Source organism: Brachyhypopomus gauderio, unplaced genomic scaffold (genome assembly GCF_052324685.1).
Source record: "Brachyhypopomus gauderio isolate BG-103 unplaced genomic scaffold, BGAUD_0.2 sc52, whole genome shotgun sequence".
NCBI lineage: Eukaryota > Metazoa > Chordata > Actinopteri > Gymnotiformes > Hypopomidae > Brachyhypopomus > Brachyhypopomus gauderio.
Genome location: NW_027506877.1, coordinates 199,908 through 218,137, shown reverse-complemented (window position 1 = coordinate 218,137; position 18,230 = coordinate 199,908). Strand labels below are relative to the sequence as shown.

At 46.5% G+C, this 18,230-nt stretch overlaps 1 protein-coding gene across 1 annotated transcript; it reads right to left on the bottom strand.

Annotated features, from left to right (window-relative positions):
- Positions 1 to 841: 841 nt before the first annotated feature.
- Positions 842 to 18,043, bottom strand: LOC143488521 (protein O-GlcNAcase). The gene is made up of 16 exons (XM_076987287.1): positions 17,680 to 18,043; positions 14,938 to 14,989; positions 8,773 to 8,870; positions 8,509 to 8,639; positions 7,979 to 8,150; positions 7,587 to 7,685; positions 7,221 to 7,490; positions 5,136 to 5,557; positions 4,742 to 4,916; positions 4,429 to 4,485; positions 4,273 to 4,358; positions 4,057 to 4,161; positions 3,799 to 3,890; positions 3,419 to 3,617; positions 3,031 to 3,187; positions 842 to 2,792 (listed from the first exon to the last, which is right to left on the bottom strand). The coding sequence occupies exons 1-16, from the start codon at positions 17,717 to 17,719 to the stop codon at positions 2,656 to 2,658; spliced, it is 2,292 nt and encodes a 763-aa protein (XP_076843402.1). The 5' UTR covers positions 17,720 to 18,043; the 3' UTR covers positions 842 to 2,655.
- Between the last annotated feature and the right edge of the window lie 187 nt (positions 18,044 to 18,230).

Here is an 18,230-nt window from a genome sequence, read left to right as displayed (position 1 = left end):
GTTGTGGTTTGGTTATGTGTTTAGTACATGTGATGTCATAGTTTGGTTATGTGTTTAGTACATGGGACGTCGTGGTTTGGTTATGTTTTTAGTACATGTGATGTCAAGGTTTGGTAATGTGTTTAGTACATGTGATGTGGTTTGGTTATGTGTTTAGTACATGGGACGTCGTGGTTTGGTAATGTGTTTAGTACATGTGATGTCGTGGTTTGGTTATGTGTTTAGTACATGGGACGTTGTGGTTTGGTTATGTGTTTAGTACATGTGATGTCATGGTTTGGTAATGTGTTTAGTACATGTGATGTGGTTTGGTAATGTGTTTAGTACATGTGATGTGGTTTGGTTATGTGTTTAGTACATGGGACGTCGTGGTTTGGTTATGTGTTTAGTACATGTGATGTTGTGGTTTGGTTGTGTGTCTAGTACATTTGGTTACATGGGTGGTTATGTGTTTTGTACATAGTACATGTGATGTGGTTTGGTTGTGTGTCTAGTACATTTGGTTACATGGGTGGTTATGTGTTTTGTACATAGTACATGTGATGTGGTTTGGTTGTGTGTCTAGTACATTTGGTTACATGGGTGGTTATGTGTTTTGTACATGGCTGTATTACTTCAGGTCTTAATTGTTAATGATACACAGTTTGATTTCCAGCTCTTTACTTTTCAGGTTGTTGGAGATTTCATTTCATGTCAGCCTAAAGTTCAGTTTCAGGACTGCTAGACTTGTCCTTTCTGAGGAACATACTGCTATACTGAAGGACAGTTTCACTCGTTGGGGACTTTTGTTAAGATCCCTGTCAAAGCAGCACAAAATCACAAAGGCAGAGGTTGAGTCAAAACAAGCAGCTTTTAATGGTGCTATAAACACATTCCATTCTGGTACAAAAAAATCCCACAATCTTTAAAAAGTTCTACCGTAAAAGATTGTACATTAGATATCATTATTAGTCCAATCTGAAGGCCTATTAAAAACAAACCATGGCAGCAATATTAAAACCAGCCGATATTAGTGCAAGTGAAGTAACATCAAAAATCCAACCATGCAAAATGATAAACTATTACTGTAGTGATAACAATGATAAACTATTACTGTAGTGATAACAATGGCACACCACTTACAACTTTGTGAAAAAGCAATTCGTTCTAAGTTTTTGTTGCCATGGAAATCGAGAGGCTTTGGTAGGAGAACTGTGGGCAGTTGTGACGTCCTAAACGACCGTGTGTGTGTGTGTGTGTGTGTGTGTGTGTGTGTCCTTATGCTTACTAAAGGAGGATGAAGCTGTTAATAATTATTTTGCAGAGACAGCTTTGTGTATGTGTGTGTGTGTGTGTGTGTGTGTGTGTAGGTAGGTTGGTACTGAATTATCTTGTGCAGAAACGGGAAGACACAAAAGCCTATTTTAGAGTGATTCATAATTTTAATTTATGCTGAAAATGAGGTCAGAAGCTTCCTCATACTATACAAGCTAAGTGTGTGTTTAGGTGTGTGAAAGAGAGAAAAAGAGAGCAGGAGAGAGAGAGAGAGAGAGAGAGAGAGAGAGAGAGAGAGAGAGAGAGAGAGAGAGAGAGAGAGCGAGCATATACATCTGGTCATTTCCATTACTGGGGATGAAGTATATGTATGCCTTTAATATGCCTATAATATGCCTTTGAATGTTTTGTATGTGTATGATAAGAGATAAAACAGAAAGCGCATATATAAAGAATAAAGAAATCAGTTCTCCCAACATCTATCACAATCTAGTGCTTATTTCTTCTACAGCAACTGGAAGATCCAACTTGGAAGCTTGCAGCCAATCAGAACGAGCTACACACCCATTATCGCCATAGCCACAGGAAGCATGACCCAGCAGTCCAAGCACTGGTTCAGTGACAAACCAAAACAGTTGACAAATGATGCTGTGACCACAGAGTATTATTCAGAAAAACATATTTTAGCAGACGTGCTGTTTCCTGACCAGCTCGCTGTCACGCAGTGAGATCAGCGGATCCTCTGTCCCCAGGGATGGCGTAGTTTCGCTCAATAATGACCTTAGACATTGGCCTTTGGGAATTGGTGGGGCGTTTCCAATAACACATAATTATTTTCAGTGTTACTGTCTAGTATGAGCAGCAGCGTGAACCCACACTGCCCCCTAAAGGCCAGAGTGAGGGAGGACGTGGGTCAGGACTGCAGCCTCCCTGCTGAGGTGAAGGGGGTGATTGTAAACCCTCCAACCTGCTGCAGCTGCACCAAACCCCAGCCCCGTGTAAACCAAAACCAACCGCTGTGTTTAGCCCTGCTGGGAGACTCTACACACCCCCTTCTGGGGCAGAAATCCAGTCATTCATGCATAGATTTCATTTACAATCTCAAGGAATGCATTATCCACAAAGCTCAAGGTAACAATAATGAGTGATGGCGAGTCTGGTAGCATAATGTTAAAGAATGATGCTAACCAGACCAGAGGAGCCGATTCACTGTAGCCGTCTGCATTTCACGGTGAGTCCCTTTCAGCCGCAGAACTACAAACTCTTTAACCCAAACTATAATGTACCAATGACTTAACCACATGGTTCCACACACCTATCTGCATTACCTACAACCTAAATTCACCGTCGTTTAACAATGGATCTGTCCCAGAAAATGCCTGAAGGTGCTCTGGTGGAGCCCTAGAGCAGTCTGCCAAGGACCAGCCCCTCTGTGGAGCAGATCTCTCCACGCAAGATCTCCAGAAAGCCCAGCTTGGTGAGGAACTCCAGCCGGGGCTGGTCTGTGGGTTGCACCTCACAAAACACACCCTGGGAGCCTGGGGAGATGGAGGGAGGGGGAGAGAGAGAGAGAGAGAGAGAGAGAGAGAGAGAGAGAGAGAGAGGTGAGGGAGAGGTGAAGGAGAGAGACTCCATATGCACATGGAGATGAGTTTACTGATGGGGTCAGAACTCATCTCTATGTAAATCCAGTTGTGTCTTGACCCTCTACCACACACATTAACACACACTTGAACACACATAATCTCTCTCTCTCTCTCTCTCTCTCTCTCTCACCATTGGCCTTCAGTGCTGTGAGTAAAGAGGTGAGGAGGCTTCTGCTGACGCTACAGTCCACCAGTTCAGGCAGTGCGTCCAGGCGGAGCTGAGAGGGGAAGTGGTACAGCAGAGAGTCTGGATATTCCTGCTCGTCAATCAAACTCAGCAGCGCCTCCTGCAGGGGACAAACGCACTCACAGATCGAATCCGTTTCATTTTCCATAAAACCAAACTGGACACCATAATTTTTATACTGCCATTAACAAAAGCGTTAAACTAATTTTAGAAATATTACAAACCTCTTTAAAATATTACACGAACATTACAAAAAACTTTAGAATTGGACACCTGTGTCGTTACCACTGCACTGTTAGTCTCCCATTACAACATCCTGGTGGGCACACACCTTTGGGGCAGTGTGCCCGCTGGCTCCATGGGGGCCCCGTGGGCAGTACTTGTCCCTCAGAGCAGGAGACCAGGAGGCCTGGCAGCGTTTGACAAAGGAGCGCACGTCCAGGACGCCAACAGCACACCCACACACACCCAGCTCGTCCTCCAGGACAAACGTGTACTCTGGACACAGGGCCAGAGACGCACCCAAGTATCTGAAAATACACACGCGTAGAGACACACACACCAATCCCAGGCAAACACAAATACTCTTCATCAGATTAGATCGCACTAGGTATCTACGCAGCAGATTTCAGAATCAGGATCTCATTGAGCATAACAAGTGAAGGTACATTGCTATTTTGTTTCAAGGTGTTCACTTCTGAACAACTTAACCTGTCACCAATGAAGTCTGGGTGGCACACTGCAGAGTCCTGGGCAGGTTTCGCTCTCTGATGCAGCTGTCGAACCATGCGGTATAGCTCCACCTTGTGGTACGGAGGACAAGAACACAAAAATACAGTTAAACCACGGCCTATGTTTTAGGAGTTTGACAGCAGTGCACGGTGCAGTATTTCCTCTGTTCTGAAATCAGTCGTATGAGTGTGTATTGGCTTGTATGTATGTCACTGTGCAGCTTTATACATATCTCACCTTGTCTTTGTGCTGGAAGGGTCGTATGTTGTAGAGGCGAGAGGTGGGGAATAGGGGAGGGGGGTGGTTGAACAACTCTGTGCTGGTGCCCACGGGGAGAAGCATCTACACCAAACACCACATGTGAGGAGAGACGGAGAGGAAGACTGAGGACAACCTGCTCTCCATCATCCATCTAACCATATTCCAATCTCAAATGCTTGACGTTATACACACCTGTACTTCTCCTGACAATCCCCCTTTAAACACCCAAGGCTCCGCCTCCATGCTGAGAAGCTCCGCCCCCGAGGAAGCTCCACACCCTGGTAAAAAGAAGTCCGTCAGTCTCGCTGCACTGTTTGAAGGAAGAAGCTCAGAATGGACTCTACTCACAGTGGAAGCAGTTCTTCCAGGAGCCCAATGAAGAACTTTCACTCACCACACGCCCCTCTAAAGGGGAGCAGAGAGAGAGAAAAAGAAAGAGAGGAAAAGAAAGAGAGAGATGAAAAAGAACCCAAGTAAAATTAGACATCAGTCAAAGCCAACATAAAGCCCCCTATATCACGCCTTTTCCTTCAGCAGCATTGCTCTCTCTCATCCCTCCAGCAAACCTCCTGCTCTGTTTCTCTCTGTTTCTCTCTGTTTTTCTCTCTATCTCTCTGTTTCTCTCTCTCCCTGCCAATCCTTCCCTCTCCCTCCATCTCACCCAGCCAGCTGATGAAGGCCTTGGCCACCAGCAGCGTGTTTCTCAGGTCCCAGACGTAGGGGTAAAGGTCATAGAGCAGGGCCCGGTTCACGCTGTTCACCACGCTGCCGTGCAGAGCCGCCACCTCGTCGCACGTGGCCAGGAAGTGACACGCCCGCACCCGCCACTCCTCCACCTGGAACGGGTGGGGGTGGGAGAGATTTACTACACCCAACAGGCGGAAAGGGTACGACACACGGAACTGAAAACGAGCACGATCACATCTCCACAAGCCTGGGACGACTCCTCGCTCTGTTTCTCAATCAATCGCTCACACACACACACACACACACACACACACACACACACACACACACACACACACACACACACACACACGTCTGGCGTCTCTGACCTTGTGCGGATGTGTTTTCTTGCCGTTGCCGTTGATGCTGACACAGTGGCAGTTGCTCCGGAGCCAGGTGAGATCCTGCAGCAGGTTCTGGGCTTGTGGCCCGTGCTCGTGAGGTAGGTAGTACAGGCCCACCAGCAGCCGGACCTGGGCCTCGCTCAGCGGGACCTTCCCAGCACACAGCCCTTTTCCTGGGGATTTCTCTCGGCTAGCCCCCCCACGGCCCCGGTCTTCGTTCCGGAGGGGAGCTGCCGCGTTGTCCTTCCCCACCGAGGCCTTCTGTGCCTGGGCAGAGCCGGGAGGGAGAGCCGTGCCACTGCAGGGGCCTCTGGACTGGGGCCCGTTAGGACCATCGAGGCTGCTGGGAGGTTTGACTCTGGAGGACACAGCGGATGACCTCTGCTCCGTGGACCGGATCTGCCGACCTGCGTAGTCATGGAGCAATCCTGTAATTCTTTATCTGAAGGATTACACACACTGGCTCACACACACACACACACGCGCGCACACTCTCTCACACTCTCACACACTCTCACACTCTCTCACACTCTCACACACTCTCACACTCTCACACACTCTCTCACACTCTCTCACACTCTCACACACTCTCTCACACTCTCTCACACTCTCACACACTCTCTCACACTCTCTCACACTCTACACACACACACACACACACACACACGCACACACGCACACACGCACACACACACACACACACACATGCACTTTAGTATTCGATGTTTAGAGGGTCATTAATGGTAAGTGCAGATTTATGACTCACTTTCAGACATGCTTTCTGACCTAAGGAGTGGTACGCAGTTTGCTCCATTAGCACAAAACAAAAAAAAATGAATCATAAAATGTAAGTACTATAATTTACTTCAATAACCCAGACATTATTTCACAAACCAATGAGGAAAAAAGCACCACCTGTGAGAGTGTGAGAGAGTGTGAGAGAGTGTGTGAGAGTGTGAGAGAGTGTGAGAGAGTGTGTGAGAGTGTGAGAGAGTGTGAGAGAGTGTGTGAGAGTGTGAGAGTGTGTGAGAGTGTGAGAGAGTGTGAGAGTGTGTGAGAGTGTGAGAGAGTGTGAGAGTGTGAGAGAGTGTGAGAGTGTGAGAGAGTGTGTGTTTGAGAGTTTGTCGCTGGACACTTGTTGACAACTGACCTCTGACTTAAGAACATTTTCCAGTCCTGCAACCCTCATTAGAGTCTGATCAGTCTCCATCTTCCCCTCCCCTCTCCCCCTCTCCTCCTCTCCTTCCTCCTCTCCTCTCCCCTCCCCTCTCCCCCTCTCCTCCTCTCCTTCCTCCTCTCCTCTCCCCTCCCCTCTCCCCCTCTCCCCCTCTCCTCCTCTCCTTCCTCCCCTCCTCTCCCCTCCTCTCTCCCCCTCTCCTCCTCTCCTTCCTCCTCTCCTCTCCCTCCCCTCCTCTCTCCCCCTCTCCTCCTCTCCTTCCTCCTCTCCTCTCCCCTCCTCTCTCCCCCTCTCCTCCTCTCCTTCCTCCTCTCCTCTCCCCTCCCCTCCTCTCTCCCCCTCTCCTCCTCTCCATCTTCCCCTCCCCTCTCCCCCTCTCCTCCTCTCCTCCTCTCCTTCCTTCTCTCCCCTCCCCTCCTCTCTCCCCCTCTCCTCCTCTCCTTCCTCCTCTCCTCTCCCCTCCTCTCTCCCCCTCTCCTCCTCTCCTTCCTCCTCTCCTCTCCCCTCCCCTCCTCTCCCCCTCTCCTCCTCTCCATCTTCCCCTCCCCTCTCCCCCTCTCCTCCTCTCCTCCTCTCCTTCCTTCTCTCCCCTCCCCTCCTCTCTCCCCCTCTCCTTCCTCCTCTCCTCTCCCCTCCTCTCTCCCCCTCTCCTCCTCTCCTTCCTCCCCTCCTCTCCCCCTCTCCTCCTCTCCTTCCTCCTCTCCTCTCCCCTCCCCTCCTCTCTCCCCCTCTCCTCCTCTCCTTCCTTCTCTCCCCCTCTCCTCCTCTCCTCCTCTCCTCTCCCCTCCCCTCCCCTCTCCCCCTCTCCTCCTCTCCTTCTCTCCTCTCCTTCTCTCCCCTCCTCTCCCCTCTCCCCCTCTCCTCCTCTCCTTCCTCCTCTCCTCTCCTCTCACCTTTTCTCTCCCTCTTCCCTGCTTGGTTCCAGGTCCCCAGTGTGTGCAGTGGGATGTAATTGGCTTCAAACTCGCAGTTTGGGTTCAGCAGCAGGCCCCTGAGATGGCCACGCAGTGCTGGCGGCCGGCCCTTGAAGGGCCCCAGGAAGACACGGCGAGAATCGTAATCGTTAGCATGAAGGTTGTCCCACACCAGAGGTGAGCGCTGTAGCACAGACTGCACCTCCAGCAGCGAATCAGCACTCAGCTCCCGTGAGATCACCTTGCTCCCTATTGGAGAGATGCACATATTAGCCAATCTAAAACAGCCGCGTGGCGGTGTTGTCCTGCTTGTTGATGAAGATTATTCTAGGTCAGCATGTTCACCTGTCCAGATGACCGAGATGCCAGGCAGCAGGTCCTCACCTACTGTCAGCAGGTACGGAGACTTGGACACGCTGGGAGAGCAGAGAGAGCCACAGTACTCTACCCACCAGGGAGGGAGAGAGAGAGAGAGAGAGAGAGAGAGAGAGAGAGAGAGAGAGAGAGAGAGAGAGAGAGAGAGAGAGAGAGAGAGAGAGAGAGAGAGAGAGAGAGAGGAAGAAAGAGATTAACAGAGGCAGATGGAGAGATATTGAGCGAAGAATCATACAACTGGCACACAACATTTTAGCATTTAAAACATAATATTACAACTGTCCAACACATATCCAGTTAAATGTTTCCATATTTGAGAATGTGAATATATAACTTGGCAGAGGTACATGGTGATTAACTACCAGTAGGGCAAAAAAGGAAGACGGACGGCTCCCCCAGAAAACAGAAGATCTCATTGGCCACAGACACTTGGGCATGAGCGAATGAGGAGAAGGCCTCCGTATCGGCATGGCACATGGAGTGGTCAATGTCATCGAACAGGACAGCAAAGGCCTGGCAGCCCAGTTCTGCCACCTAGTGGTGCGGAGGAGATCAAACGTCAGAAAGTGGAGCACGCTTTGGGCAATCTGTGGCACTTAGGGGAGTTGTGGAGCTAAAAGTGACAAATTTTAAAGTCAGAGTGGGACAGGCCTTAATAGGACACTGTTAAGCTAAATAATAAAGTAGGGTGTGCATGTGTGTGTGTGTGTGTGTATGAGAGTGTGTGGGGCTACACATCCACTTAAGGATGTAAAACCTAATAATAGTCCTTCTTCATGCCTCACAGTGATAGCTCCTGTGTGTGTGTGTGTGTGTGTGTGTGTGTGTGTGTGTGTGTGTGTGTGTGTGTGTGTGTGTGTGTGTGTGTGTGTGTGTGTATGCATGTGTGTACCTGTTGAAGTTTGCGCTTGAGCAGTGTCAGGTCAGAGGAGCTGGAGAAGACGATATCCTGACCAGGAGAGAGAGCGTACACAAACCTCAAACCCCTCCTCTGTGCCTCTGACACCAGGGCTTTCAACTGGGCTACAGGCCGAGAGAGAGGAGTGAAACAGAGAGTAAGGGAGGGGGGGGGATGCTGAAGGAATAGGTATAAACAAAAAGACAGAAAAGACCAAAATAATCCTGTACAAATAATCCGGTATAAATAATCCCATACCTTCCTCTTCTGCGGAGTACAACTCTCTCCAGAGCAGACGGTGCTTCAGGTCGTCTTTAGGACCATACAGGTATGTGTTCAAACCCCACCTCTGCATCCTGGTGTGTGGAAGAGAGTGAGAGAGAAAAGAGACGTGAGGGATCTATTTATCATTTGTATAAATAACTCAAATCACTGTCAGACGACTGTGAAAATGTGTCAAATCCTCCTAACCTAACCCCACCCACTCGCCTAGTGCCACACCCACTCCTCACAGGTCAACCCGATCTCGATCACCAGATTACCCATCAGCCCCATCAGCCTCACCCGATCCTTATCTTCCCACATATTCCACCCTCAGCCAGCACCTCTGTACCTCTGGGAGGCTGCATGTCTGCCTGAGTTACACACTCCGCCACTGGGACAACTCTCCTCTACCTCCTGGACTCTGCCTCCCTAATGCGAACTGGGACCGGACGACTAGAGGTGTGAGCTGGACCTGGCTCCACAGAGCTGGGATCTGACATACAGCCCCGTCCTCCGTTCATCTGTGCTCTGCTTGAGCCATATAATAAAACCTCTAGCAACACCCTCTCCGTTCATTATCATTGAAGGAACAAGTAGAAGGCATCGGAATTTTTATTATTGGTATTATTATTGTTGTTGATGTTGTTGTTGTTTTTATACACATTGTATTTATATAGAACTTTACAATAAACCAAAGATGATTACAGTAGTCAATACATACAGTACATATTATACAAAAAATATAGAGTAATATAAACATAATAATGCAGTAATAATATCATAAATGTTACAGAAAATTGAATTGTTATATGTGGGTTCATACATGTTAAGAGGAGCTGTGTAACCCATCTGAAGCCCTCTCCCCCCACAGGAAGGCTTCACAAGCACGAGAACACACACACACACACACACACACACACACACACACACACACACACACACACACACACACACACTGCACACGTCAGGTCCCTGAGCCCAGACAGTGGAAGGGATCCTGCTGGAGTCATCAATAATGGAGCAGGCCTGATCTCTCACACTCTGGATCAATAACTGTGGCTCAGACTGACCTCAGACCTGCACAACGCTGAGCGGGCCGAATGGAGTTGATGACTCGTGGGTTGTGCGAGACCCTTGCTAGGCAGCTCTGCACTTGAAAACTGATCCTAGACCTGTCATCGCCTGTGTTTACTACTTGGGAACAATAGATGGAGTACAGTAGAAAAACAATTTTGCAAATCAGTACTGTATGTTATATGAGGGTAGTACTACACATGCCTGAAGAATACAGCACTGACACGAGAGCACGAACTCGATTATGGAAGAAATACACAAGACAGTCCATGTCCATAAGAAGTATTAGGATGAAATATGTAAGGTGCGGTGTAAACAGGACACATCTGGATGGCTCTGTCTCAGTTCTGTCTCAGGACCGTCTCCATTTTGTCTGAGCTCTGTCTCCACTCTGTCTCAGTAAATAGAACAGCTTCATGGGTTCTGCATATTAGTGTTTGGCGATGCCTGTGTTGTGTGTGTGTATCAGTCTATTGAGCAGTGAAGGCAGATGCCCTACATACACTAGGGCTTCCTGATTTAGTACATGCTCTTTAAAATGTAAGGACTAAGACATAGACACACCCACCCTCACACACACACTGACATACATACACACACATAATCACTCACATAACCACACCTATGCCCTAACCCCCCCACACACACTCACATACACACACCTATATCCACACCCCCCACACACACATACACTGTATTTCTGTACTTTTTTGTGTAATGCACATTTCTGTCCCTGTCAGCCCAGTCTCTCTCTAGTTGTATCTCTCTCTCTCTCTAGTTGTATCTCTCTCTCTCTTATTGTATCTCTCTCTCTTATTGTATCTCTCCCTCTCTAGCTGTATCTCTCTCTCTAGCTGTATCTCTCTCTCTTTAACTGTATCTCTCTCTAAGTCTCTCCCTCTCTCCTTTACTATTAACCCTGGTCTCCGTGTCTGCGCTGGCCCGGTGCCACTCCCCCTCTGTTTCTCTGTCCTCCTGTGTGGGTCCAATGTTCCCTCTTCTCTTCTTCCTGTGCAGATGGTATCCTATAGATTTGTGCTCTTTACTCACAAACAAAACACACACACACACACACACACACACACACACACACACACACACACACACACACACACACACACACACACACACACACACACCCACTCACAAACACACACACACACACACACACACACACACACACACACACACACACACACACACACACACACACACACCCACCCACACACACACAGGTTCAGACTGAGGCTGTCTCAGGATGTTATGTGGAGAAAACAGCTAGGTGCTTTTCCCAACAGAGACGAGCACATGGAGATCACGTGGGCTGTCCAGAGGACTGGTGCAGTGGCGTCTCAGAGCACCAGCATCCAGGCAGCCAATCACCACGCCACTTCAGCGGGTGTCTCAGAGCACCAGCAGCCAGGCAGCCAATCACCACACCACTTCAGCGGGCCTCTCAGAGCACCAGCATCCAGGAAGCCAATCACCACGCCACTTCATGCCACAATTTACGAAAGACTGTAGGCAGGCTGAGAGACGTTGGCGAAGGTTAAAATTGCAAGTACATTTTAATATCTATAAAACAACATTGTAGAATTACTACAGTGAAGTGAAATCAGCAAGGAAAAACTACTTCTCTACCTTAATCGAGTTAAGGGCCTTGCTCAGGGGCACCTCAGTCATGGCCTCAGGTCTGGGGATCGAACCCATGACCCTCTGGTCACAAGACCAGTTCCCTACCACCAGGCCATGACTGCCCCGATACAAGCACTAATAGACTATCAATTCTTATATCAGTTACTTTAATATGTATTTTTTCCAAGAAGTTGACATGGTAACACTACTTGATGTGATTTCATCACTAAAATCCTCTATATGTGAACTGGACCCTTTACCAACATGCTTTATCAAGCAGATCCTGAGCTCATTAGTTAATGAAGTTCTAACGATTGTTAATCAGTCTCTGCAACTGGGAATATTCCCTAATATTTTTAAACTTCTATGGTTAAACCACTATTAAAGAACAGAAATCTTGATCCCACAATTCTCAATAATTATCAACCTATATCTAACCTTTCCTTTCTTAGCAAAATCATTGAAAATGTTGTGTCAATCCAGTTGAACGATTATGTCAAAGTAAATCAAATAAATGACACTTTTCAGTCTGGTTTCAGAGCTCTCCACAGCACTGAAACAGCACATGTTAAGGTAGTAAATGCCCTGAGATTGAATAAGGATGCAGGCAAACTCTCAGTCCTTTTTCTGCTAGATTTACGTGCCGCATTTGACACCGTTGATCATGAAATACTTCTTGATTGACTACAGAGCTGGGTAGGCCTTAGTGGCTTAGTCTTAGACTGGTTTAGATCGTATCTAACTGGGCATGATTACTATGTTGCATTAGGTATCTCTTTCTCCACACGTCAAAAAATAACTTGTGGCGTCCCCCAAGGATCAATTCTTTGGCCATTACTGTTCAACCTATATATGCTTCCGTTACCACATATCATTAACAAACATGGTATTAATTATCATCAATATGCAGATGACACTCAACTTTATATTTCTCTAGAACCTAAAGCCCTAAAATCAATTTGCTCACTGTTTGACTGCATAGATGATATACAGACATGGATGTCTGACAATTTTCTGCAATTAAATAAAGAGAAGACAGAGTAGGGGTGGGCGATATGGGAAAAAAATTGTATCACGATTTTTTTCATAAAATCACGATTTCGATTTTTTATCACAATCTTCCATCCAAAAAAAAAACAAAAAAAAAATTGGGGCTACAAAGCTTTCTTTTTAAGCAGATTTAAATGAATGATATTGCAATTTTCCATGTGCAAACATTGTAAACAAAAAATGTAAACAACACACGTGACACTGTGTCACGTAAGGCTACGCCCCCCTCTCCTAGCTGTCACTCCGGTTTCCCTGTTCCTCGTGTCTGTTGTTCCCTGCTCCTTGAGCCCGCCTTGTTGTGCCATGTCGTTATTGTCTTCACCTGTTTCCATAGTTGCCAGGTTTGCGGTTTTCACGCCAAATTGGGATTGTTTGAAAATCCAGCCGCAGTTAAAAATTCTGGGGTTGCGGGGTGCGGTTCTTTGGCTACTTTGAGTTGGGCCACCATGGGGGTTACAAGTCAACACAAAGAATCGAGTTCAGAACGCTGCTGCAAGGGTTCTGACCCGCAGGAGAAAGGGAGATCATATTACACCTGCACTCCACAAACTGCACTGGTTACCTGTCAGTTTTAGAATAGATTTTAAGGTTCTAGTGATGGTTTTTAAATGTCTTCATGGTCTTGCTCCTCTTTACCTCAGTGAAATTATGGTTAGATATGTACTAGTCAGGTCTCTCAGGTCTTCAAACAGTAATCTACTGGTGATTCCTAAAAGCCGATTAAAGATTGGTGAGGGTTTTTAGCCACTATGGCCCAAAGCTCTGGAATTTTCTTCCAGAAAAAAACACCAACAGCTTGTATTAATAGCATGTCAAGATTTGGGATTTGCACCATTCAATTATTAGAAACTCAGCTCACACAACACCACTACTGCTACTCACCTGGTACAGGTAAGGGAAGGGTCATGGGGTCACTATATGGGGTCCTGGGGTCAGTGCTATATAAATATTATTATAATAATATTACTATTACTATACAAATACTATATGCAAGTTGCACTGGATAAGACCAAATTTAAATTCACTTCTCTGTAAACATCCTGTTTTAAATTTAGCTCTCATGCCATTATTTCAACCCACACAACTTTCCTCCAACTCTCACTTTCAAATGGGCATAAAATGAATGTGTTCTTTCAGTCTTCCTCTATCTAGCCAGTGCAATCAGCTAACTCTTTAAATTACCACTATAATCATCACTTTACTAATCACCACTTTGTCATAGACAGTGGGAGGCTTTGTGAGTCATTGGGTTATCTGAGGGCATGAGGGCCTGTGAAACCATAGCTGACTGGAGATTTGCTGGCACCAGAACACACTTATCTCTATTGCACAGGGATCCAGTCAACTCCACTGCACAGAGACACAGTTATCTCCACTCCACAGGGATCCAGTCAACTCCACTGCACAGAGACACAGTTATCTCCACTGCACAGGGATCCAGTCAACTCCACTGCACAGAGACACAGTCATCTCCACTGCACAGGGATCCAGTCACCTCCACTGCACAGGGACACAGTCATCTCCACTGCACAGCGAAGCAGTCATCTCCACTGCACAGAGACACAGTTATCTCCACTGCACAGGGATGCAGTCATCTCCACTGCACAGGGATGCAGTCATCTCCACTGCACAGAGACACAGTTATCTCCACTGCACAGGGACGCAGTCATCTCCACTGCACAGGGACGCAGTCATCTCCACTGCACAGGGACGCAGTCATCTCTACTGCACAGGGACGCAGTCATCTCCACTGCACAGGGATCCAGTCATCTCCACTGCACAGGGATCCAGTCATCTCCACTGCACCGGGACCCAGTCATCTCCACTGCACAGGGATCCAGTCATCTCCACTGCACAGGGACACAGTCAACTCCACTGCACAAGGACGCAGTAATCTCCACTGCACGGGGACGCAGTCATCTCCACTGCACAGGGACGCAGTTATCTCCACTGCACAGGGACCCAGTCATCTCCACTGCACAGGGACGCAGTTATCTCCACTGCGCAGGGACGCAGTTATCTACACTGCACAGGGACCCAGTCATCTCCACTGCACAGGGATCCAGTTCTCTCCACTGCACAGGGACACAGTTCTCTCCACTGCACAAAGATCTAGTTATCTCTACTGCACATGGCTTTCACCACCACGTATGGCATCACAGCTTGAAACATACTGCACCAGCATGCTAGCAACACACACACACAGTCTGGAACACACTACAACAGCGTACAAGCAACTACATCCCGTACACACACTCACACATACAGCCTGAAACACACTGCAACGGCATTGCAAGCCACTACTCTCTATGTCACAATAAGTCAACATTCTGTTTTGTATGTTAATGGGATGCTGTACTGTATTTAAGGGCTGTAGTGTACTTAAAGGTGAGTACTCACCACTGAAAAAGCACCTTCCTCTGCTCCATAGACCAGGGTCTACCATAGAAACCTGCACAGAAGATGTGTTCAGATAAGATGTCACACACAAGCAGAAACAAACGAAACCTCACCAGCTAAGAAAACTCTAGAGGTGAATCAATGTACACAGTGTGAGCCTGAATGTGGAGGACATGGAATGTGAAAAAAGATATTTAATTATATATTAACAGAGTATATAGAGTGTGGAGTATAACTGTGCAGTATGGATGTTTAATATGAATATGGAGCATGTGGTGTATGAAGGACCAGGCAGTTTTGCTATTTTGTAATCATAGCAGGACAGATGCTGCAGGACAGATGAGGGGTAACAGTGCACAGGCAGGCTGACATTTCCCCCACGGGGGAGGATATTTAAAGAGCATCCACAGAACCAGCAATATGACATCAACCTGCATAAGCACGCTGGGCCAATTACACGCTCTACGCAGCATCAGAACGGAAAAGGTAACTGTGTGTGTGTGTGTGTGTGTGTGTGTGTGTGTGTGTGTGTGTGTGTGTGTGTGTGTGTGTGTGTGTGTAAGTGAAATCCTGTATGAATTGCTTGTATTTATACTTACTCTGTTGCTATTTACAGGTTTTTACAATTGCCTGGACACTAGTGTAATAATATTTAGTGAAACGTGATACTCCAATAGACAAACCTCAGCCAAGAGCTGCACAACTGTAAGCACATTCTCAAACCACTAAACACACTTTTCTACATTACACACAAATCTAACAATGTATCTGCTTTGCTGTTTACCACACCTGTGTCAGGTGTACTGACACCTAGGTGCTTAAATGTTAAATCAGTAATTTCACATAAGCACTAAAACCAAAAGAAAGTCAACTATTGAAGGCAATAATAAGTAAAGAAGGGAGAGAAAGGATGGGGGCGGAGCTTGTAGAAGAGGATGGGTAGTGAGAGCTGAGTTAGACCAGCAGGAGGACAAAGGCAGAGAGACGATGACCGAATTCATCAGATGAGACTTGAGGTTGACGATGAGATTCGAGGTTGACACTGAGACAGTCTGGACAGAGAGTTCAGCCCAACCTCAGCAGACAGGCTGTTACAACAGTAATTCAGACACATGGACTTTTCTCTACATTCAGCAATAAAACCAGAACCATGTCTCCTTCTATATGTACTACAGCAGAAGCTTCTGGTACCAATTCACTGCATTCCAGGTTTTGGCCAATAATGTCACACCTCAGAGAAATTCTGACTGTCCCTCAGTAATCACATAGTAATCAGGTCTCTTTATCAGCACAGAGGTGAAACTTCAAAGTAGGTCTATACAGTGTCTTTTTACATCTACATTTAGAATAGGTCTATACTACACAGTGGTGTCTGTTTTCAAAGAGTTTTACAAATGGATGCTGACACAGTCCTACATGGATTTGTCTTGGCTGGTGAGTCTGGGTTCACCCTATCAAAAGGAAGGAGAGAGAGAAACCTCACGGGCCACAGAAATGCTCAGAGTGTCCCAGACCAACATGGCGGCCACATCACAACATGTGCTGCAACCACGCAGAATAGGAGCCTCCATCGCCATGCCAACTGAGGTCACGGCTTTCACGGCCCACATGCTTACATTTTTAGACCCACTACACACCATCTTCACAGAAAAAAGACACTGATGAGTTACAGTCAACTGGGACAATGTTTCTGCTCCTAAACAGCTTTCATAACCATTCACAGTTTCACACCAATACCAGCACACTGTGTCCCTTAACCTCACTGAGGAGTTTTTACCAGCAGGGCAGTGGAAGCTCTCCATCTCCATCTCCATCTCCACGTCAGGACACACCACATGGAGGACACCTGTGACCAAACTGATCCAGGGTCTGTGTGAGGACGGACGCTCCATTCAAGAAGATTCTTGTCTCGCTGTCTTGTGGGACAGGACATGTCTGACATGTGGACAAAGTGCTGTGGCCTCAACCAGTGAGGACAAGAGAGATGATGCTAATGTGGTTTAAATTCATATTTTAAATGTTTTGCTGTTCTACTATATGCAATATGTGTACTGTTTATGTACTATATTCTATTCAGCATTATCTATTCTGAATTCCAATTGAAAACATTTGGAACTACATAGATTTATTTTACAATGTGGAGAGAATGTTAAAAATCCACTAATGTGCAGTATTTGCTGTGAGTGTTTACTTAATATATTCATGTAGTACATCCATGTATACTCTTACAATATCTAAAAATCAAACCCAGATTATATAAGTAGAAAATCAATATATATATATTTATTGTGTGTGTGTGTTTGTGTGTGTGTGTGTGTGCGCGCGCGTGCGTGCGTGTGTGTGTGTGTGTGTGTGTGTGTGTGTGTGAATGTGAATTTGAAGGTATTCTGCTGCATGTGTGGATGTGAGTGTGTGAATTGTGTGTAGAATCTTTACAAAATGAGCCAAAAGCACGCTTAAGCAATAGAAGAACTGTGTAATGCACTGGGCAGAATAAAATTGGCTGCCATAGTATACTATAAATTAAAAACTAGTTATGCTATGACAAATTACAAGGTAACAATACCATTGCATGTGGTCTTATTTCATGTTGACTATATTGGTCAGATAAAATGCATAGTCGATTAGCCAGAACAGCAAATGCGAATGAAGGAAACGTTAATGATCCACGCGCACTGAAGTGCCATTTCATGCACAGAATGAGAATCACAGTTTGCTACGTTAGGACAGTGAGCAGCTTACCCTCAACCACCCCACACAAAAACTCGTCTCTCTTCTCCATTATTTCTCAAAATATCGTGTGGCCCAAAACGAGAGAAGGCTTGTGTGTTCGAGTAGCCGGAGCCCTCCACACACTACGTCGCTTTCGCTGTTTCTATCTCCGTCCGACTCGCTGGTTGGACGTTTCAGCGTCGCATCCTCCCAACGCAAAACATCTCTGAAAGGCTCAATGTATTGAAGTGTGCTTGACTTCCCTGAGACTGAATTCAAATGCAACCTATTAATAAAAAATACAGAGGCTTGTCGTCAGTTTATTTATTCGCAAACTAAACGTGTAACCGGTAGTGATGAGCTTTGTCTACTCTTGGGTGTCTTCTGAGCTGGACTGAACGCTGATCACAGAGCCCTACACCACCTAGCGAGCACTGTTTATAAAGACAGTTCACTTTTAAACATAACGACCCATTGAGAATAAAAACAATAATTACAAAATAAACATACAGGTTTCACGTCAACATGCTTCAAGTCAACATGCTTGTGAAACATCACTAATTTACAGGACGTTGGGCAAA